Source organism: Bufo gargarizans, chromosome 2 (genome assembly GCF_014858855.1).
Source record: "Bufo gargarizans isolate SCDJY-AF-19 chromosome 2, ASM1485885v1, whole genome shotgun sequence".
Taxonomy (NCBI): domain Eukaryota; kingdom Metazoa; phylum Chordata; class Amphibia; order Anura; family Bufonidae; genus Bufo; species Bufo gargarizans.
This window is the reverse complement of record NC_058081.1, coordinates 229,129,950-229,154,662: the sequence shown is the minus strand read 5'-3', so window position 1 is coordinate 229,154,662 and position 24,713 is coordinate 229,129,950. Positions and strand designations below refer to the sequence as shown.

At 43.2% G+C, this 24,713-nt stretch overlaps 1 protein-coding gene across 1 annotated transcript in view; it reads left to right on the top strand.

Moving 5' to 3' along the window:
• The window catches only part of LOC122927828 (phytanoyl-CoA dioxygenase, peroxisomal-like), a 43,373-nt gene that overhangs the window by 5,744 nt on the left and 12,916 nt on the right, over nt 1-24,713 (top strand). The window contains exons 2-5 of the mRNA XM_044280089.1: nt 9,822-9,865; nt 11,907-12,017; nt 12,135-12,303; nt 19,306-19,387. Coding sequence (XP_044136024.1) covers nt 9,822-9,865; nt 11,907-12,017; nt 12,135-12,303; nt 19,306-19,387 — 406 coding nt within the window. The remainder of the gene's footprint in view (nt 1-9,821; nt 9,866-11,906; nt 12,018-12,134; nt 12,304-19,305; nt 19,388-24,713) is intronic.

The window sequence follows — 24,713 nt, the reverse complement described above, 5'->3', positions numbered from 1 at the left end:
CTTAGGAATTATCTTGTTTAGTCTAGTCGCTAAGTTTTGCCCATATCTTCACATCCAAGTTCAAAAGAGAAATGGGTCTGTAATTGCCCCAGACTTTCTCATCTTTGCCCTCTTCAGGCAGTATTGTTGTTGTCGCCTGTAAAGCTTGCTTTGGAAGATGTTCTCCTGTAAGTAAGGCTTGACACCAGGATGTGAGATGTGGGAGGAGGGTTGGTAAACACTTTTTATAATATCCTGCCGGCAACCTGTCAGGACCTGGGGCCTTCCCCATTGGCATGGAGGTGATAATCTCTGAAATTTCGTCTGCGGAGATTGGAGACAGAAGGTGTGAACCTTCCTCTTCAGTGAGCGTGATTAGGTTCAGACCTTTCAAAAACTGATCCATGTGGGAACAGTCCTTGGTTAGTAGTGTGTGAGGTTGAATGTTATATAACTGATGGTAGAAACGGTTAAATTCCCTTGCTATGCTTTTAAAATCAGTTGTTAAAGAGCCTGATTGAGTTTTGATGCTATTTATAAATTGAGCTTTTCGTTTTTTTTTTGACCAAGTGAGACATCAACTTGTTTCCCTTGTCCCCATGTGCGTAGTATTTAAATTATTTAATATTTAAAGGGACACTGACAGGCCCAATAACCATAATTAGCTGTACATATCCATGCACAGATCTTCTAATGTGCATTAAAAACATATAAGCATAACCCCTGTCCACATTATGAATACAGTAAACTCACGTTTTATAACCTGAACTAATCGCTGTTCTTTCTGCCCAAGGGGCGGGGTTTCAGCTCCACTTGCGCCCAGCCAGCCTCAGCCCAACTGCCGTTTTGAAGCGCCGCCCAGCTCATCAATATTCACTTAGCTGGGCGGCTTCTGCTGTCCCCGACCTTCCAAGATCTGGCGCATGCCCAATAGAAAGCTATGGGTGCCGGGCGCATGCGCAGAAGCTGAAAGCGAGTCCGATGCCCATAGCTTTCTATTGGGCATGTGCCGGATCTCGAAGGGCGGGGACTGCAGAAGCCGCCCAGCTAAGTGAATATTGATGAGCTGGGCGGCGGTTGGGCTGATGCTGGCTGGGCGCAAGTGGAGCTGAAACCCCGCCCCTTCATGAGAACAAAAGGATTTGGCATGTTTAAATCCAACAACCCAGTCCTTACTGGGATACCCCCATACACAATCAGTGGACGGCCAGCCCTGCAGAAATTGGTGGGTTCCACTAACACTAATCTACTATGTATGATTGCCTTAAGAACTAGATCAAGTGACAGAATGACATATGAGATTGCCATGTTCTAAACATTGTTACTGTTTGTTAGCCTTGGGGATCAGCAGCAATCATCTGATTGATATGTCTGTTTGCAATGGAAATGTTTATCTGAATTATTTTACGACCGGGTTTGTGAAGTGTTTGGTGACAGATCCCCATAAAGGACATTTTCAGGCAAGTGTACCAAACGGGGGACATGTCATCACTGCAACCAGTCAGCAGTGACCACCATACATTCTGGAAACCGCATAGTTCACAGTTATGTCAAAGAGCCCTCTAACACATCCAAATTGCGTAATGTTTTCACTTGGTGCGGTTTTTGCCTATGTTGCAGGAACCGCTCAAGAAATGATAAAAAATTGAGCGAAAAAGAAGATATTGTGTCTACCTCGAAATCCATTTAAAAAAAAGTTAGTGGAAACATCTCGTGTGAGTCGATGGGTGTTATCTATATGCTGGAGTGCCCTTGCGGTCTCCAGTATATTGGGAGAACACTGAGAAAGTTAAAAGTTCGGGTTGCAGAAGACATTAAAAATATTAGAAAGGGATTAGAAACAGTGTTTCTGCACATTATAAAAAATTCCATCAAAAAGACCCTGTTGGCCTCAAATTCTGCGGTGTGGAATTAGTAAAAGCCCACTGGCGAGGAGGTAATCCCGCCACACAAATCAACAAAAGGGAGGCGCAATGGATTTATGAAATGAATACGTTGCAGCCACATGGACATAATATTGAATGGGACATCAAATCAGTCTGTATGGTCTGAACCCCTACAATAATAAATAAAAATACTTTTTTCCTAATTTGCTTTTAATTATGCAAGCAAGTTGTCAAAATTAAGCATATTTAATACTGTTTTAAGTTTCTGTGGATGTAATGTCATTTTAAATTTTTCTATATTTATTGTATCTTAATGACAATTTTTATGTATTATTAGAGTTATTTTAGTATTTGTATATCGTGACGTCTTAACATATTGCCTGGACAAACGGAAGTCCGTACTTGTTAAGGGTTGTTATATACCTGTGGACCTTTGGCGGCATTCATAACGCAGCCCCTGATGAAGCTAAGTGCGAAACCCGGGTCGGGCATTTTATACGCATGTGAAAACTTATGCTTGTGAGTAGAATAAAATTTTCTTACCTCTAAGCCGTGAGGGTATTGCACCATCTTTCTTTGTCCTTTGCAAAGGTAATCCTGACTTGTTTGGAACGAACACCTGGTGCCTCACAGCAAGATTCGATCACCTGTTGGAGACGGAGAGTATTGTCCATTGTAGGATAATCCTGACTTGTGTAGGAACAAGCGTTTGGTGCTATCAGTGAGATCTGACTACATGTTAGAGGCGGATAGCTGGTTCATCGCATGGTAATTCCGACCTGTATGAAACGAACAGCTGGAGCCTTACAGTAAGATCTAACCATCTGTTGGAGAGGCATATTATTGTCCATTGCATAATAATCCTGACCTTTAAGAACGAGTGGTTGGTGCCATCAGCAAGATCTAACTACATGTTAGAGGCGGATAGCGGGTCCATTGCATGGTGAATATAGACGCGAGACAACTGCTTTTTGGTCTATGCGCAGTGAAGCGAAGTGGTTAATTCATGTGGGAAACATAGACTTATAACATCTGTCTTTTCGCATCAGTTTTTTTCACATGCTTAATATGGACTTGTGATATCCAATTTGTAGCAGATTATATAGTTGGTTTTTGGTTCTCAGTAACATTCATCTCTATAGATCGCTTTAGATTATTAGCGCGGTATCCGCTATTTTGTTATATTAAGTTCTGTACCCTGGCTCCCGTTCATCCATCTCTAGGCAGCACGTTCCAGGCATTGGCTGCATCAGGATGGGGAAACTGCTGAATAATGTTTCAGAGCTGGACAACCCCTTTAAAGAGGACCTGTCACCACAAAATGCAATGCAATCTGCAGGCAGCCTGTTAGAGAGCAGGAGAAGCTGAGCAGATTGATGTGTAGTTTTCTAAAAGCTGTCATTTATACATTTCTATTTGCTTTTTCCACTTCCTGCCAGGGTTGCCAACCGGCCATAGATTCATGGACAGTCCACAAGCAGGCTGACCTGAAAGAATGTGTGTGTCCTACAGTCTTTATCAATACCGCGGACACTATGCATATCTTTATCACTATTGGGGACACTCTGAGGGCAATTTTACTATAGGGGTGCTTTATTACTATAGGAGGCACTATGAGGAAAAGTATCTATTACTATTACCAGTGGTATAATTGGGAAGTGTTATCATTATTTGGCACAATTTGGAGGCCACTGCTGCTAAAATAACTACTTTCATGGAGCATTATCACTACTTGCACTATTACTAATAAGGGCTCTCTTGGAGAGAATTATTAGTGTTAGTGGTACTTTGGGGAGACCTGTTACTATAGGGGACTATCTGTATGGTACTATTTCTACACTGTAGTATTTAGGGGCATTTGCGGTGCTCCATGTGAGCGCTGCTTCCTCTTTGATACACTGCACATCGTCTCTCTTTTAGCAGCGGTGCAGTGTAATTACTAGTACAATCGATATGGAAATGATGAGGAAGCACTGCGATCCGTCTTTATCTGTACACATGGAGTTAATGAATGAATTGTAACATGCCTTAAATATGGGAGTGTACTGGTTTTTTATTGGTTGATGAATCAATTGGTAACAATGTGATAATGTATTTATACTTGCACATATGCACTTTATGTTCACCTGACTTGAGAAAGGTTCTGTGAGAACCGAAACGTTGTTAAATTTTGACATGTGTGAATAAAATTTTAAAAAAAAAATTTATACTTCAAGGAGTGCTGCGGATTTTCTTTGCTGTCTTCGTCCTAAATGGAGGGACCACCTCATGACTATGAAAATTGTAGATTCACACTGAAGGCATCAAAACTATGAATTAACACATGTGGAATTATAAACATAAAAATAAAGTGTGAAACAACTGAAAATATGTCATATTCTAGGTTCTTCAAAGTAGCCACCTTTTGCTTTGATTACTGCTTTGCACACTCTTGGCATTCTCTTGATGAGCTTCAAGAGGTAGTCACCTGAAATGGTCTTCCAACAGTCTTGAAGGAGTTCCCAGAGATGCTTAACACTTGTTGGCCCTTTTGCCTTCAATCCAGCTCACCCCAAACCATCTCGATTGGGTTCAGGTCTGGTGACTGTGAAGGCTAGGTCATCTGGCGCAGCACTCCATCACTCTCTCCTTCATGATCAAATAGCCCTTACACAGCCTGGAGGTGTGTTTGGGGTCATTATCCTGTAGAAAAAGAAATGATGGTCCAACTAAACGCAAACCGGATGGAATAGCATGCTGCTGCAAGATGCTGTGGTAGCCATGCTGGTTCAGTATGCCTTCAATTTTGAATAAATCCCCAACAGTGTCACCAGCAAAGCACCATCACACCTCCTCCATGCTTCACGGTGGGAACCAGGCATGTAGAGTCCATCCGTTCACCTTTTCTGCATCGCACAAAGACACGGTGGTTGGAACCAAAGATCTCAAATTTTAGACTCGTCAGACCAAAGCACAGATTTCCACTGGTCTAATGTCCATTCCTTGTGTTCTTTAGGCCAAACAAGTCTCTTCTGCTTGTTGCCTGTCCTTAGTAGTGGTTTCCTAGCAGATATTCTACCATGAAGGCCTGATTCACACAGTCTCCTCTTAACAGTTGTTCTAGAGATGTGTCTGCTGCTAGAACTCTGTGTGGCATTGACCTGGTCTCTAATCTGAGCTGCTGTTAACCTGCGATTTCTGAGGCTGGTGACTCGGATGAACTTATCCTTCGCAGCAGAGGTGACTCTTGGTCTTCCTTTCCTGGGGTGGTCTGCATGTGAACTAGTTTCTTTGTAGCGCTTGATGGTTTTTGTGACTGCACTTGGGGACACTTTCAAAGTTTTCCCAATTTTTCGGACTGACTGACCTTCATTTCTTAAAGTAATGATCGCCACTCGTTTTTTCTTTACTTAGCTGCTTTTTTCTTGCCATAGCACAGATTCTAACAGTCTATTCAGTAGGACTATCAGCTGTGTATCCACCTGACTTCTCCACAACGCAACTGATGGTCCCAACCCCATTTAGAAGGCAAGAAATCCCACTTACTAAACCCAACAGGGCACAACTGTGAGGTGAAAACCATTTCAAGTGACTACCTCTTAAAGCTCAACAAGAGAATGCCAAGCGTGTGCAAAGCAGTAATGAAAGCATAAGGTGGCTACTTTGAAGAACCTAGAATATGACATATTTTCAGTTGTTTCACACTTTTTTGTTATGTATATAATTCCACATGTGTTAATTCATAGTTTTGATGCTTTCAGTGTGAATCTACAATTTTCATAGTCCTTAAAATGAAGAAAACTCTTTCAATGAGAAGGTGTCCAAACTTTTGGTCTGTACTGTGAATATACCCACTTGGTATCTGGCACAAGAGGTCAATCTCATCCGTAGCCATCATGGTGGATTCAAGGAAACAGAATTACCGGGAAGTCCAATTACAGTTTTAGTTTTCTTTTTGACTTTGGGGGAAATTTGTTGAGTGGCATTTTTCATGCCAGTCGTAACAAAGTACTCTGGTGAAAGGTGCAACACATTTATTAAGAAGCATGTGCCTTTTGGCACATTTTGGGAGGTCTGTGCACCAAAAAGAGAAATTTACGCCAGCTAGAAGATGGCTTAGACTTCTAGTTGAATTTACATCAGTTTTCAGATGAAAGTAACAACGTTTGTTTGCCCAAGCCGCTCATACAGGGTAAAACAGAGCTTTTAATATACTTGTAAATACAAGTTTTTGCTTGCTTTGACAGTTCATCTGACATTTTTTCTATTGATTTTAAGTAGTCGATCATTCACCTCAACTTGTAGTTTTAGGCATGTTAAAGCGCTCTATGGACAGGGTATACTATTAAAACATAACTTTTACTAAGTATATTAAAATATTATAAATAAACCGCTAACAATAGCAGTGAGTAAACAAGCTCCAGTCACTACTTCCTGAGGCTACAATAAAGAAGAAAAAAATGAATCGGTCTTACCACTTACAGAAGTATTGAGGTCAGCCTCGGCTGTGTGACACAATATCCTATTGAGTAGTAAAAGGACATGAGTGACCGGTGCTCCTAGTTTTGACGGCAGAAAATTATACGTATTCTAATTAGCCCTAAATATAAAGCCCGTTCTACCAAAGAGTAAAGGGACTAATCAGCGCCTGCCTATCAGACACGGAACCTTTCCCTGTTTGGGGCCTATTCCCTACAAATACCCTCACTTGGGTTCCCTACATGCCACGTTTCGTCCCAGCAACGAGACTCATCAGGGGGCTTTTATGAAGTGAAGGGAGATACTGAAATAACAAAGGAAAAACAATTGGTGACTCAAAAGATACACATACACAAGTCTCCACGGTAGTTTAAATGGATCAAACAGGTGACAAAAAATGAATGTTATGGAAATGATTCAAATAAAGCAACTAAAATTCTTCTGCTCGTTAAGACCATTTAGGTGTACCATTTTTAGGTAGAAGATCCACTTCGCTTCACAATGGAGAATTCTCCTATTCCAATCTCCTCGCCTCCTCGTTGGTTTAATCATCTCGATACCCATAAAGGAAAGACACTCCAGGGCTCCAGATGGTGACCAAAATGGTCGCCAATGCGACTTAGAATTTACAAATGGCGACAAGACTTTTTAGTCTTGTCGCCATTTGCGACTAGACCGGCCGCAGCAGCTCTGAGTGCAGCGGTGGGGCACAGGAGCTGATCGTTCTCTGCCCCGCCGATGTTCTTCTCAGCAGCGCAGTGGAGAAGGGGTCTCTCCCTCTCCCCCCCCCCCCCCTGTGTTGCCGCGACCTCCTCCACTAAGAGAGATGGGAGGGGGAGGGGCTGTGGCCACTGTGCCACCAATGAAGATAACTGACGTGTTAATACAAATACAGGAGGCGGGTGCCGGAATGAAATAGCTGGCACCCGACCTCTATGACAGGGGGCTGCGATCAGCGGCAGTTAACCCCTCAACTGCCGCTGATCGCAGCCCCCTGTCATGGAGGTCGGGTGCCAGCTATTTCATTCCGGCACCCGCCTCCTGTATTTCTATTAACACGTCAGTTATCTTCATTGGTGGCGCAGTATAATAAACAATGAGTGCGCCCCCCCCCCCGTATAATAAACATTGGTGGCGCAGTGGGAAGTGCCAATGAGGGTTAAAAAAATATAAATAAAAAATTAACGTCTCCTGTTCTTTCTTCAGGACCTGTGGTGACATCACTGAGCTAATCACATGGTCCATTACCATGGTGATGGATCATATGATGTACCATGTGATGACCACAGTGATGTCACCACAGGTCCTTTGACAGGTCCTAAAGAAAGAACAGGAGACCGACATCTACGCGATCAATTGGAGGAGGTGAGTTAATTTTTATTTTATTTTTTTAACCCTCATTGGCCCTGCCCACTGCACCCCCAATGTTTATTATACTGGGGGAGCGCACTCAATGTTCATTATACTGGGGGGGGGGGGCGTACAATGTTTATTATACTGGGGGGGCGCACTGCGCCACCAATGTTTTATATTGACCTTCTACTATGCATTCTGTATTAAAGAATGCTATTATTTTCCCTTATAACATCTTCAGTTTTTTTGCCGCCGGAGATAAAACCGTAGCATGCTACGGTTTTCTTTTGCCTGATCAGTTAAAATGACTGAACTGAAGACGTCCTGATGCATCCTGGACAGATTACTCTCCATTCAGAATGCATGAGGATATGACCAGTTTTTTTCTGGTATAGAGCCCCTAGGACGGAACTCTATGCCGAAAAAGAAAAACGCTAGTGTGAAAGTACAATAAATAAACATATTACACAGCGCTGCATCCGAAAAGTCCAAACTATAAAATTATTAAAAAATATCTCCTATGCGGTGAGCATTTGCCAATTTTTAGTCACCTTGTCACCCCAAAAAATAGCATAGGACTGTTCTATTATGGGCCGAACGTTTCATAAAATGCATGTGGCTTTTCTGCGTGGTATTGAGTATCACAATACTTTTTTATGGTGATGAAAGCGAATAAAAATGTTGGTATTGAAACAACCCTACGCCGATCTGATCGGTGCAGCGTTGTCACGATACCAAAATTTTCATTCAGTTTCGATTTGGCAACTAATAATTTTTATTGGCTCCTAAATTTTTCAGTTCAGGAGCCAATGGCTACTAGGTATTATTTTTTTATTTATTTTTTTGTCTGGATCCCTGCACTGTTCATTTCTCACATGACGCAAAACGGAAGTGTCTCTTGAGTTATTGATGTCCCCAATTCTCCTTCTCAGCTCTCTCGTTGTTTTGCCGACATACTCTTTACCACAGGAACATGTGATTTTTTTTTATTTTTTTTTAAATATAACACCCCTTTTGGATTTGCAGTTTATCAAGTCCCTGATTTCATATGTCCTATTGGTGTTTTTACTCTCAAAGGTTTTACCACACTTCATGTATTTACACGCTACACAGCATCTGTAGTTCCCGTAGGTGCGTTTGTCCAACCATGTTCTGGATACTGGTTCTGGCAAAAAAAGGACTTTTAACCAACCAATCCCGTACACTCCTTCCTCTCCTACAAGTGATGCTAGGCAGGGGTGTAGCTATAGGGGGTGCAGAGGAAGCAGTCGCTACCGGGCCCAGGAGCCTGAGGGGCAAAGACCCTTGTGCCACATAAGAAGACACTGGTATTATAGAAAGTGCATGCTGGTCAAGTTACACATCTGGCTGGAGGGAAGGGGTTAGGTCAAGAATTTGGTATGGGGGGGGGGGTGCCATTTAAATTTTTTACTCATGCAGCACAAAGGCAATGCGCTTCTGTAACCCTGGCCACAAGGCAGTGAGGGGAAGGGGGGCCCCAAGTTGAGCTCTTCCACAAGGGCCCAAGAGCCTTTAGCTACGTCCCTGATGCTAGGATGTTCCTTGATCACTTCAGATATTGGGGGTCCCTTCTAAGTACATGCCAGTGCTTAGAAATGATCTCCCTCAATCTGACTGAAGCCTCATCATAGGTGCTGATGAGTTGAATCTCCCGTGTGTTTTTCCGGTGGATATTCACAGGAGCCTGCATATTTTTGGGAGTAAGAAGGGATGTACGGCCACATGCCAGAGCTGCCTGAAAGGCTGATTTAAGTGTGTCTATAGGGTAGCCACGGTCTGAAAATCTAGTTTTCAGATCTGCTGCCTTCCCCAAGAAATCTAAATGTTGAGAGCAGGTCCTCCTTAACCGCAAATATTGACCTCTGGGGATATCTTTTTTTAGGGGGAATGGGCGACTGCTCTTTAGGCGTGCAAAAAAGTTTGATCGTAACACTGTGTAAATCGGACTCAGTTCTTTTTTTGCTGTGCAAAATCACATAGTAGTGCATACAGTAGTATTTTATCTTCTCTTGGTTATGATCATCATATGTGAAAATAGATGAGTTTTACTTTTTTTGTGTGTGTGTTTAGGTATGTTGTAGTAAAAACAGATAAAGGATTGTATTCACCTTACATAGAGTTCAGACAGCAGTTCCTGTGTCAGGTCAGGTTGCCACAACCACCTTTCGGTAAGTACATTTTTATTTTCAGATTGCAGTATTTTGTTGGAGGGGTGTCCCTGCACAGTCTGACACTGTCCAGCCACTGCTGATAATGGCAGACTCTTGTGGACATATATAGGTATGTTATAGTGGGCACTCAATATCTATTGCTATATATCAGGTCCGATTTGTAATAAATTATTTATTATATCACAATATATCATACATAATACAAAATAAGACAGTATAAAGTATAAAATATCTCAGTCTGGTATAGAATATTATAGAATATTGCGGTTTGTTAAAATTGATAATGTCAGATGTATATCTTTATATCTAAAAAAGTTCTGTTTATATCCTTATAAACGTTGCACCTTTGTTCATAGTGCTACAGAGTCTCAATCGTATGTTTATGCTATTGGGGAAACAATTCACAGTCCTGTGCAGTATATCCGTGAGTATGAAGTTCAATATTACTCACTATTTGGGGTCCGACTTGCACGTATCAGCCCGTGGTGGCGTCCCACCACAGGTCAGTACACTCACCCGGTTTCTTTATGACACTATGAAGTGTCTTCCGATATTCAATATCCGCAGTATCGTTACGGAACTTGAAGATCTGCTCACCGCTGGCTTCTATGCGCCCCACGTGTAGCTGGCGTTCTATGTTTTACCTGCACTCCACGTGGTCAGGGCGTCAAAGGAATCCTCACTTAGTATTCAGTTCGAGGCTCCTATGGTGAGTCAGGGATGATGTAAATTACCGGCTATGCGGTTATGTCCGTAACTGTGCGTGCTGATCAGCTGATGTCTCCGGTATGATGAGGTGTCTTGTTCAGTATAAGGGTCCCATCCATAGCCTTATGGGACCCTTATACTGAACAAGACACCTCATCATACCGGAGACATCAGCTGATCAGCACGCACAGTTACGGACATAACCGCATAGCCGGTAATTTACATCATCCCTGACTCACCATAGGAGCCTCGAACTGAATACTAAGTGAGGATTCCTTTGACGCCCTGACCACGTGGAGTGCAGGTAAAACATAGAACGCCAGCTACACGTGGGGCGCATAGAAGCCAGCGGTGAGCAGATCTTCAAGTTCCGTAACGATACTGCGGATATTGAATATCGGAAGACACTTCATAGTGTCATAAAGAAACCGGGTGAGTGTACTGACCTGTGGTGGGACGCCACCACGGGCTGATACGTGCAAGTCGGACCCCAAATAGTGAGTAACATTGAACTTCATACTCACGGATATACTGCACAGGACTGTGAATTGTTTCCCCAATAGCATAAACATACGATTGAGACTCTGTAGCACTATGAACAAAGGTGCAACCTTTATAAGGATATAAACAGAACTTTTTTAGATATAAAGATATACATCTGACATTATCAATTTTAACAAACCGCAATATTCTATACCAGACTGAGATATTTTATACTGTCTTATTTTGTATCATGTATGATATATTGTGATATAATAAATAATTTATTACAAATCGGACCTGATATATAGCAATAGATATTGAGTGCCCACTATAACATGCCTATATCTTTCAAATTTTATATTGTGGTCAGGGTGAACCACACCTTTAGTTAGAGCACCTACCCTAGCTATTAGAAGGGTGAGCCACTATAAATCTATACTATTTATCTTGTGGACATATAGTGGAACGGTAGTACCCAGTTGTGGCCTGGTAACTGTCTGCCTTAATTTACTTTTGATTGAATTAATAATAAAAGTAAAACAACTAGGACTACATAGCTGAAAAGATTGTTACTTATTGTAAGACTTGAAGTACATAGGTGACAGGTGACGTGTGCTATTGGTAACATGTAAGGAGCTACAAGCTAGGAGGAAGCAGAGATGAGTAATTGCAGTACATGAGCAGCATAAACAGCCATAACTTGGACCTTACACCAGGCATATAGTCAAGAACATACAGTAATAACACTGATCACCATTGATAACCTGTTACCTATATTTCCTTCTATTGCCGTCTGCATTACAAAAACCTCTGATGGTGATTTTGCTTCTGTGCTCATTTCCAACAGCTACACCTTGGACAATAATCTTCTGACCCCAGAACAGAGACAGTTCTATGAGGAGAATGGATTCCTTGTTATAAAAAACCTGGTATCACACAAGGACATAGATGAATTTAGGTACAAATACACATTCATATAATTATTTCTCTCCTTGTAGGCAAGTCACTGCCTTACAACTATTCAGGCATTATTTACTGTCTTTCATTACTGAATTGATCTCGCTATTTTTTCCAGGGATGTCTTTGACAAAGTTTGCAGGAAAGAATTGACAGCACCTGGAATGCTTGTAATGCGGGATGTTGTCGTTGCCAAGTCAGAAAATGTTTCAGATCAAAAAGCAATTACAAAAGTTCAGTATTTTCAGGAGCTTCCTGGACTATTCCGATACTGCAGTCTACCACAGGTATGAGCCACTTCATCTCCTCTCCTCTGTCTCCTTTCAAAGCTACGGTAAATTCCACCTTGGGGACCAGGTTACGCACAGTGAACAGAAGTCTATATAAATGGAAAGGGGATGAAGAAGGGTCAACTGTAGGGAGGCACAGCCACACAGACCCTGCTCCTGTCTGTTAAATTTTGTATTTTGCCTAAGTGGTGGATTTACAGCTACACTGCTCAGTATTGATGCATATTTTTTTTTTTATGATTATTGTGAGTGAGTAACATAAATACAATCAGGTCCATAAATATTAAGACATAAACACAATTCTAAATTTTTTGGCTCTATACACCACCACAATGGATTTGAAATAAAACTAACAAGATGTGCTTTTACTGCAGACTGTTGGCTTTAATTTGAGGGTATTTATATCCAAATGGGGTGAACCGTGTAGGAATTACAACAGTTTGCATATGTGCCTCCCACTTATTAAGGGATCAAAAGTAATGGGACAATTAGCTTCTCAGCTGTTCCATGGCTAGGTGTGTGTTATTCCCTCATTATCCTAATTAAAGGCCCAGAGTTAATTTCAAGTGTGCTATTTGCATTTGGAATCTGTTGCTGTCAACTCTCAAGATGAGATCCAAAGAGCTGTCACTATCAGAGAAGCAAGCCATCATTAGGCTGAAGTAACAAAACAAACCCATCAGATGGCAAAAACATTAGGCATGGCCAAAACAACTGTTTGGAACAGTCTTAAAAAGAAAGAACTCACCGGTGAGCTTGGCAACACCAAAAGACCCGGAAGACCACGGAAAATAACTGTGGTGGGTGACCGAAGAATTCTTTCCTTGGTGAAGAAAACACCCTTCACGACAGTTGGCCAGATCAAGAAGACTCTCCAGGAGGTAGGTGTATGTGTGTCAAAGTCAACAATCAAGAGAAGACTTTACTAGAGTTAATACAGAGGGTTCACCACAAGATGTAAACCATTGGTGAGCCTCAAAATCAGGAAGGCCAGATTAGAGTTTGCCAAACAACATCTAAAAAAGCCTTCACAGTTCTGGAACAACATCCTATGGACAGATGAGACCAAAATTTACTTGTACCAGAGTGATGGGAAGAAAATAGTATGGATAAGGAAAGGAACTGAAAACACCAAAAACGAGGATACTGTTTATATAAAATTAATAATTTTATTGAATTATATCAAACAATAAATATCACTTGTAGTCAAAAGGGATGGGATGTAGAGAAGCGAGCCTCTAAAAAATGGGCTCAACAATGCGGAGAATCGCATTGGAGGAAAATTGCACCTTGAGCAGCCACAGTTACCAAAATAATGAAGAGTCGGATGACAATCAAATTGATAATGGATAACAATAATAATGACATATCACATCAGACCTCTAACATAATTATACAGAAAATCCTTTCACCCTCCTCAGTTTAGGACTCGGGTTGAATGTCAGACTACGGCAATATCTAATTATATGACTGATGGTCAAAGCCTGTAATCATGGTAACTACTTGACACTGGGTGGTACAGTCAGTCAAGACATCAACTAAGTCTCATATTACATACCCATATTGCTACTGCTCGCGGTGACAATGGATCCCCAAATGGTTCAACCTCTACACGTGTTTCGCCACGTAGGCTTCGTCAGGAGGTACATTTAACACGAAGACACACTGGGCATATATAGGGCAGAGAGGAGGGAAATCAATTATTTAACTAATTATTTAATCACAATCACCTGTATTGGGGGAACTTCTGGCGCAGTCCTGTCCATGTGTGGCTGCCTCCTTCAGCGCCTCCCCGTCGCCCAAATCAAGCGACGTGATTGGAGCACATCCGGACGGCAGTCACATAGCGCATGCGTCGGCCACGTCACCCCCAACCATGTGATCACAAGCTAATCACCTGATCTTGATATCGCCATCACATGATTGACTCAAAGTTCCTTCAGTCACTGTTCTAAGTATCTTCGAATAAATAATCTCTTGACCTTGTGCAATCTTAGTAGACCATGTGATCACCGGCTGGTCAGCTGATCATGACATCAACATCACATAATCCTTTCAAAAGGTCCTTCAGTCCCTATTCTCAAAACCCTCAGGTAAATTATCCTTTGACCTTATACATCTTCAATATAATATTACCAGACATGCCCCATAGATCAAAACATCACCATCTTCAAAGGAAAAAGATCATAATAAAAATAAAAGATTATTTAAAAGTGCATACAAAAACTTATATCCCTTTTAAGGCTACATGCACACGACCGTATGTGTTTTGCGGTAAGCAATTTTTAAACTTTGCTTGCTGATCCATTGTAATAATGCCTATCCTTGTCCGCAAACTAGAAAAAAAGGAAGTGCACTATTTTTCTTTTTGAATGGGTCCGCATCCTATCCACCAAAAAAAACGGACACGGAAACAAGATACAGTCGTGTGCATGAGGCCTAACCCTTATCTCTTACTGCCCCTTTGTTACTATTATCTTTCTCCTTTTACTTGTGTTTTATTTTAATTTTTTTTTAAATTGAGGACCCTCATTATACAAGGGACAAAGTGCATTCGTGCATGGACTATAAAAACTACAAGATGTAAACCATTGGTGAGCCTCAAACAGGAAGGCCAGATTAGAGTTTGCCAAACAACATCTAAAAAAGCCTTCACAATTCTGGAACAACATCCTATGTGAGTGATAGGAAGAGAAAAGTATGGAGAAGGAAAGGAACTGCTCATGATCCTAAGCATAGCACCTCATCAGTGAAGTATGGTGGTAATGGTAGTGTCATAGGTGTGGGCATGTATGGCTGACCATGGAACTGGTTCTCTTGTATTTATTGATGATGTGACGGCTGACAAAAGCAGCAGGATGAATTCTGAAGTCTTTCGGGCAATATTATCTGCTCATATTCAGCCAAATGCTTCAGAACTCATTGGACGGCGCTTCACAGTGCAGATGGACAATGACCCAAAGCATTACTGCAAAAGCAACCAAAGAGTTTGTAAAGGAAAAGTGGAATGTTATGCAATGGCCAAGTCAATTACCTGACCTGAATCCAATTGAGCATGCATTTCACTTGCTGAAGACAAAACTGAAGGGAAAATACCCCAAGAAGAAGCAGGAACTGAAGACAGTTACAGTAGAGGCCTGGCAGAGCACCACCAGGGATGAAACCCAGCATCTGGTGATGTCTATGTTCCAGACTTCAGGCTGTAATTGACTGCAAAGAATTTGCAACCAAGTATAAAAAAAATTAGTTTGATTTATGATTATTATTCTGTCCCATTACTTTTGGTTCCTTAACAAGTGGCACATATGCAAACTGTTGTAATTCCTACACCGTTCACCTGATTTGGATGTAAATACCCTCAAATTTAAGCTGTCAGACTGCAGTTAAAGCACATCTTGTTCGTTTCATTTCAAATCCATTATGGCGGTGTATAGAGCCAAAAATTTTAGAATTGTCGCTGTCCCAATATTTATGGATCTGACTGTAAATGCACTGCTCAGTGTTGCTGCATAATGTCCTCCATGATTCTAGTGAGGGTGTGCTACAGAAAGATATGGGAGCAGGATCTCCTGTGTTCAGTGTGCAATTTGAGCTAGATTAAGCAAAAGAGGGGAAAATACAGGATTTAACTCGTACACTAGTCAGATATACTGATATTTCTCATGACAGGTAATTGATAAATGTTACCTGATACAAGTACGTTTTAAAGAATCTATGCATTTGTCACCTTTTGAGTTCTCAATATTTTCTTTTAAAACTTTGCATTTAAGGGCTGACATCCAGTGGACAGTCTTCAGACCCTTTCACTTTTTTCACGTTTTGTTATGTTGCGGCCTGCCTGGGGTAAAAATAAAAAATAAAAAGTTCAAAATTTTTCCCATCATTCTGCACTCAATACCCCATAATGAGTAAGTGGAAACAAACTGCTAACTTCGGCTAGTTTTACACTAGCAGCAGGGAAATCTGGCAGGCTTTTCAGGTAGAGATACTATCACCTTCTGGCCTCAACCTTGCAAATATGCAGCGTTTTGGCTGGACAACAAACACTGCGGCAGAAGTTTTTGTCTGGCCGCCATTGTCTACCAGACCTGCCAGCTGCAGGTGTGAAAGATGCCTAATTGAAAATAAAAAAAAAATAAAATCTTGCATTGATATTAGTATTCAGACCCTTTACTCGGTACTTACAGTAGTTGAAGCACCTTTTGGCAGTGATTTACAGCCTCCAGTCTTCTTGAATTTGTTGCCACAAATGTACACTTCTATTTGGGGATTTTCTGCCACTCTTCTTTGCAGATCCTTTCAAGCTTTGTCAATTTTGGATGGGGACTGTCAGTGGGCAGCCATTTTTTAAGTCTCACCAGAGATGGTTGGTTGAGTGGCACAGACAGAGCCCTGACTTGAACCTAAGGAAATTCACAGCGTTGTCCCTTAACCACTCCTGCTTTGTCTTGGCTGTGTGCTTAGAGTCATTGTCTTATTGGAAGATAAACCTTCGGCCCAATGTGAGGTCCAGAGCACTCTGTGTCAGATTTTCCTTAAGAATATCTGTACTTTTCTCCATTCAGCTTTCCCTCAACCCTAACCAGTCTCCCTGTCCCAGTCGCTAAACACCCCCACAGCATGATGCTGCCACCACCGTGCTTCACTGTAAAAATTATATTGAGCAGTGCCTGGTTTCCTCCAAACATGACGCTTAGAATACAGGCCAAAAAGTTCAATCTTTGTTTCCTCAGACCAGAGAATCTTGTTTCTCGCAGTCTGAGTCCATTAGGTGCTATTCTGCAAACGTTCACGTGTCTTTTATTGAGGAGAGGCTTCTTTCTGTCCACTCTGCCATAAAGTGCAGATTGGTGGAATGCTGCTGTGATGCTTGACCTTCTTTAAGTTTCTTCCATCTGCACACAGGATCTTTGGAGCTTGGCCAGAGTGACCATTGGGTTCTTGGTCACTTCTTTTACCAAGGCCCTTTTTGCCGCAATTACTTGGTATGGAAGCAGGGGCGTAACTAGAAGTGACTGGGCCCCTCAGCAAATATTTGTAAGGGCCCCTCCAGCGCACTTCGCACCTCCCTCCTCCTGTTTAAACCCCACTCCTTTGGCACAGTGTAGCGGTATACTGTATATTGTGTGGCACAGTGTAGGCTATATGTGTATAACATAAACATATTTCATATGAAAACTTAGTTACTTGGCCCTTGGGGATCTCAGACGCCACTTCTGGGGGCCACCAGAGCTAAATTTCATGTCATCGCAAAGGACCTGAATACTTATTTTATGTTCATGGGAAATATTAGTTTATACTTTCATAAATGCAAACATAAATTCAAAAAGTTCTAAAATTCTGTTTTCAGTTTGTCATTATGGGGTATTGCGTGCAGATTGGGGGGCAACTTGAACTTTTTAGCACAATAACAAAATGTGAATGGTCTGAAAACTTTCCAGAGGACTGTACCACATAAAAGGTTAATATATAAAATGAGAATGCTCGGACTGGGAGAAAACGTCTGTATGTGGGTAAGTAACTGGCTCAATGATAGAAAACAGAGGGTGGTTCTTAATGGTACACACTCCAGATTGGGTCACTTTCACTAGTGGGGTACCTCAGGGGTCAGTATTGGGCCCTAATCTCTAATATATTAATGATCTTGCAGAAGGCTTGCATAGTAAAATATCAATTTTTGCAGATGACACTAAACTGTGTAAAGTAATTTACACTGAGGACAGTATACTACTACAGAGGTATCTGGATAGATTAGAGGCTCGGGCAGATAAGTGGCAGATGAGGTTTAACACTGACAAATGTAAAGTTATGCACATGGGAAGGAATAATGCAAGTCACCCGTTGTCATGCCCCACTCTGACAATGTGCGGAGGTCGGCCAGGATAGCAGCACGAGTTTAGTGGTTGCTTTGGAGCCGTGCTGGATCCGCCTCTCATCGGGTGCACTGGGTGGGGTCATTAGATTAAATAGCACACTGCCCAGTGCCCTGAGCGGATTATACTGTTCATTTGGTCTGGGAAGGTTGGCTGTCAGTTCCTGCTCTCGGAGATAAGTGTCATTTCTAGTTCGGTTGTTTGTGTCTTCTATTCCATTCAGGTTCTGTGCAAGCAGACTGCTCCTATCTCCCCACTTCACCATCTTGGGGAGTTCAGGCTTTTGTCGGCCCAGGCTGGAGGACACAAGCACACCTACCTTTAAGGTCTGCTTGTGGGCTGAGCAGTGCAGGGAAAGAGGTCAGGGATAAGCTAGGAGGTGACCCTTCCCCTGTTTCTCGTCCAGAGCCTGGTTGGTGTGTTATCTTTTTTTGTACAGAGTGCACATCCGCCGTGACACCCGTACATACTAAATGATAAAACACTTGGTATTACTGATATGGAAAATGATCTAGGAATTTTAATAAACAGCAAACTAAGCTGTAGAAACCAGTGTCAGGCAGCTGCTGCCAAGGCCAATAAGATTATTGAAATTAGGGTTATTCACTTTAGAAAAGACGACTGAGGGGAGATCTAATGACTATGTATAAATATATCAGGGGTCAGTACAGAGATCTATCCCATCATCTATTTATCCCCAGGACTGTGACTGTGATGAGGGGAGATCCTCTGCTTCTGGAGGAAAGGTTTGTACACAAACATAGAAAAGGATTATTTTCGGTAAGAGCAGTGAGACTATGGAACTCTCTGCCTGAGGAGGTGGTGATAGTGAGTACAATAAAGGCATTCAAGAGGGGCCTGGATGTATTTCTGGAGTGTAATAATATTACAGGCTATAGCTACTAGAGAGGGGTCGTTGATCCAGGGAGTTATTATGATTGGAGGGAAGGAATTTTTTATTCCCCCTAAAGTGGGGAAAATTGGCTTCTACCTCACGGGGATATTTATTTTTTTGCCTTCCTCTGGATCAACTTGCAGGTTAACAGGCCGAACTGGATGGACAAATGTATTTTTTCAGCCTTATGTACTATGTTACATATACTGAAAGCTTGTTCTTGTCTCTTAGATTCTGCAGTACGTGGAGTGTTTCACTGGCCCCAACATCATGTCCATGCACACCATGCTGATCAATAAGCCTCCGGATGCAGGCAAGCGGCTTCTCAAATGCTAATAAAATGAGAGCTGTAATCAGTCATAACAGAGTTTATTTTCTTATATCATGGTTGTTCTACATCTTTAGTGTAAATCTATTTACATATTTAGTTTTTCCTTATGTACGACAAATTTTTAAAGGCTATGTACACCTTCGGGGCATTTTTTTCAGGGCTTCATTTTACTAATTTTGGGCAAAAAATAATTTTTTCAGTCGGTGTTTGTTAAAAATATGGATCCGTTCTTTCTCAAAGGGTTAACTGTTTTTCTAGCTTTGTGAATGGTAAGTTCACTTTGTCGGTAATCTAATGACCCTTATCTGTAAATTACTTAAAGGTCATAAACACTTAAAGGCTGCCTGATGTGTACATAGCCTTTAATTTAGGGTACATTCACACGCGAGTAAAAAAACATCAAAACTAACAATTTTTACTAGATTTTGGCCACCTGAAAACAGACTGGTATTCACAGTCCATTGCGAACATGTGAATACACCCAAATTGTCACATAATTGCAGTTGCTAATTGTGCACAGTATATAAATGCAGCTTACTTTGTACTATAACCATTATGGACAGTATTAAAACTGATGTCTTAAGGTTTCTTTAATGGGATATTCAGCTATCATTAAAATGGTATTCCCATTTCAGACATTGGGGGCATATTGCTAATGTCTATACTTAGAATGGAGCCCGCAAAGTACTGAAAGGGTGCACCGTGCATGTGCAACGGCCCTCCATTCATTCCTATGGGAGCGTCGAAAATGGCCAATTGGCACACTCTATTTTCGGAGGTCCCATTTATTTAAAGGGAGACCGTCACCACATTTGAGCATATTAGACTGATCAAATAGCGTTATATGTGCCACCGAGAACTTAAAAACGGTACCTTTGTTGTATCTAATGGAGTTTTCTTTCAGCCAAAAATGAACTTTTAAGATTCTGTAAATGCACCCTCTCAAGTGCCCAGAGCGGCGTCTCAATCGTCTGAGCCCCAGGCAGCACCTCCTCAACGGCTCATAACCCCGCCCTCTGTGTGCCTTTGCCCGCCCATTTACTCTCCTCCTCTCTCCTTTTCCACTGCGGCTGCGCGGTCAAATTCGTAGCGGGTGCAGTGGAAAAGGAGAGAGGAGATCATTTGATCAGTCTAATATGCTCAAATGTGGTGACAGATTCCCTTTAAGCAAGTGCAGCCACCACTCCATTCACTTTTATGGGGCTGCCGGCAGGGCTGTGGAGTCGGTAGATAAATGCTCCGACTCCGACTCCGACTCCTCAGTTTTTTGTACTTCCGACTCCGACTCCCCGACTCCGACTCCTCTGTATTTAATATGCAAATGTATTTTATACATTCCTTGAAGGAAAGAAAGAAGTTCTTCTAAGCTCTTCTAGCACAGAGAGGTAGTTGGGCAGAAGCTGCTGCCTTCTCCTTTGTGTGCTGATCTTCTGCTGAAGACAGAGCAGTGGGAGGATCCAGGAAGGGACATTTATTTTAAAACATGATTTCCCTAGAAGAATCCCATAGTCATGTTTAAAGTTTAAGATAACATTCTGAGTTTACACGTTTTATAGCCTTAGGCCCCATGCACACGGCCGTGTTTCACGGCCGTGTGCGGGCCGTGAAACCGCGGCCTGGATCCCTCCTGAGAGCAGGAGCGCACGGCGTCACTGGTTGCTATGACGCCGTGCGCTCCCTGCTGCCGGCACAGAACAGTAATACACTGGTATAGATCATACCAGTGTATTACTGTACTGTGCCGGCAGCAGGGAGCGCACGGCGTCATAGCAACCAGTGACGCCGTGCGCTCCTGCTCTCAGGAGGGATCCAGGCCGCGGTTCCACGGCCCGCACACGGCCGTGTGCATGGGGCCTTAGCTGAATGACAGCAGTTTTTCCAATGGTTTACAGCTTCAGTCTTGAACTATTGACCCTCCATTCCCTTCACTTATACAAGTGTCTCTAGTCCTGCAAAACACATATTTACTTAATCCCTTATCAGTGAGAGGCTAGGTAAACCATGGGCATTGTGTTCCCTGTAACATCAGAACACAACACAATGGAAAGTATATGTATTGCCACTCCTAATTGTGCATTGCGTGCCATATAGTGAAGCATATGAAAAGCATGCTTCTTCACATCACTGAACGCGTTTGTTTTGCGGTTACATGAGGCATGCATTGGCCTTTATTCTTACAGTAGAGAAGTCATTAATTATAACTGTTTATGAATTCGGACATTTAAACTTGCTTTTTTTTTTTTTTATTCCAATTTAACCACCTCCCGACCGCTGTACGCACCGATGCGTCCGGGAGGTGGTTGTTTAGTTCCTCCTGGACGCATCGGCGCGTCCTCTCGCGAGACACATGCGCATCGCGGGCCGGCATCTCGCAGAAGACTATTTCGTCAGCAGCCTGCCGGCCACGATCATTGGCTGGCAGGCTGCTGATTTTTAAAAAATCCAATCAGCAGCCACATAACCCATCATATTAGTAAATATGATGGGTTTATATGGCTGCTGTGCTCCTCTGCTCCTTCTTTTGGTCGGTTGGTTCCAGCAGAGGAGCACATCTACTGTGAGTACCCACTACACCACATACTAGCCCCCAGATCACCCCAATTAACCCTTTGATCACCCCTTATACCCCCTCCTGTCAATCACTAGTGAAAGGAAAAAAGTGATCAGTGCAAACTGTCACTTTTTTTTTTCACTGTTATTGACCGTTAGGTTTTAGGTATAGTTTAGGTCCCTTGGTTAGGTAGTTAGCGATCAGTTAGCGCCCAGCCCACCGCACCGCAGTCCGTTATTCGCTGATTAGCGTATCGCTAATCAGCATTTGTACTTTTATAGTATCTGAAAGTGATCAAAACTGATCACGGTCAGATCTATAATAGTACTAGTGTCACTTTAGTTCGCCCTCCACCCAAAACGCAGTGTTTGCCCGATCAGGCCTGATCGGTCGCCCACACGTGCGTTCGCCCACACCCGCCCCACCGCAGTGACAAAAAAATTTTTTTTTTTTGATCACTGCACATTCACTTTACACGCACTGCGGCGATAAAAAAATCAGTTTTGATATTTTTTATCAACCGCAGCGGCCTCCGGTACTTCGCTAGCCTCCCATTTGTAAGACAGGCTTGCTTTTTTTTTCTTGGGTAGTCTCAGGGAATACCCCTAAATTTAGTTGCCCACATGTCAAACAGGGGGTATTCTTCTGAAGAGGCCTACAGGCTTCTGACCCAGTCGGATGAGGAGTGGGAACCCTCATCTGATGAATCCAGCGGGTCAGAATACGAACCTGTAGAAAGCAGTGGCTCTCTGACCCAAAGTTCGGACGAGGAGGCTGAGGTCCCTGATAGCAGCAGGCGTACCCGGCCCCGTGTCGCTAGACCACAGGTTGCGCAGGATCCGCTTCAAGAGCAGCAGAGTGGGGCTGGTGCTGCCGGATTACGTGGTGAGGCATACACCAGCAGCCCAGCCCTTCCTGGACCTAGTACCAGCACTGCCGTACAACCTGGTGAAGTAGCGAGCACCAGAAGGGCAGTTGAAGCTGGTACGGTGGCACGTGCAGTAGTGACCCCGTCGCAGCCACCGCAAAGACGTGCCCGTAGAGCCCCTAGAATCCCAGAGGTGCTGGCAAACCCTGATTGGCAGTCCCCAACTTCAGCCGCACCCGTAGTTTTCCCTTTCACCGCCCAGTCTGGAGTTCGGGTTGAGACGGCTCAGATCGGTTCGGCCCTGGGATTTTTTGAGCTGTTCTTGACTGCGGAGCTTTTAGACTTAGTCGTGGCAGAGACAAACCGGTATGCCACACAATTTATCACCGCTAACCCGGAAAGCTTTTATGCCCAGCCTTTCCGGTGGAAACCAGTCCAAGTTTCCGAATTTAAAACTTTTCTGGGCCTCCTCCTCAACATGGGCCTGACAAAAAAACATGAATTGCGGTCATATTGGTCCACGAACCCAATTCATCACATGCCCATGTTCTCTGCTGCTATGTCCAGGACACGATTTGAGGTCATCCTGCGTTTCCTGCACTTTAGCGACAACACCGCCTCCCGTCCCAGGGGCCACCCTGCTTTTGACCGGCTCCACAAAATTCGGCCCCTCATAGACCATTTCAACCAGAAATTTGCAGATATTTATACCCCTGAGCAAAACATCTGCATAGACGAGTCCCTAATACATTTTACCGGGCGCCTTGGCTTCAAGCAATACATCCCAAGCAAGCGCGCCCGGTATGGGGTCAAATTGTATAAGCTCTGTGAAAGGGCCACAGGCTATACCCACAAATTTCGGGTCTATGAGGGAAAAGATCAGACCCTGGAGCCGGTCGGTTGCCCTGACTACCTGGGGAGCAGTGGGAAGACAGTTTGGGACTTGGTGTCACCCTTATTCGGCAAGGGGTACCATCTTTATGTGGACAATTTTTACACAAGTGTGGCCCTCTTTAGGCATTTGTTTCTAGAACGGATTGGCGCCTGTGGTACCGCGCGAACTAGTCGCGCGGGCTTCCCCCAACGGCTCGTTACCACCCGTCTTGCAAGGGGGCAGAGGGCCGCACTGTGTAACGAAGAACTGCTCGCGGTGAAATGGAGAGACAAGCGTGACGTTTACATGCTCTCCTCCATTCACGCAGACACGACAATCCAAATTGAGCGAGCAACCCGTGTCATTGAAAAGCCCCTCTCAGTCCACGACTATAACCTCCACATGGGAGGGGTCGACTTCAATGACCAGATGTTGGCTCCGTATTTAGTTTCCCGACGCACCAGACGCTGGTATAAGAAGGTGTCTGTATATTTAATTCAATTGGCTCTGTACAATAGTTTTGTTCTCTACAGTAAGGCTGGGAGAACTGGATCCTTCCTCAAATTTCAGGAAGAGATCATCGCGAACCTCCTGTATCCAGGAGGTTCCGTGGCCCCATCCACCAGTGTAGTTAGCCGTCTACACGAGCGACACTTCCCCAGTGTCGTTGCTGGTACCTCAAACCGACCGCCACCCCGAAAAAAATGTCGTGTCTGTAGCAGGAGTGGAATAAGGCGTGACACCCGTTATTTCTGTCCTGACTGTCCCGACCACCCTGCCCTATGCTTAGGGGAGTGTTTCCGAAAGTACCACACACAGGTACACCTAGCATAGGGATCACATCTCACCAGGATAGGCACACAGGGCTATTAGGGCCCATTCACTCACAGCTGCTGCAAACGTCTCCTTTCACATGGGACAAAGTGCATAACGCACTTCGCCACATCTTTGGGCGATTTGCGCTTTGCACATTGACCCATGGGGAAGGAGAGGTTTGTTCTATAAAGGTAAAAAA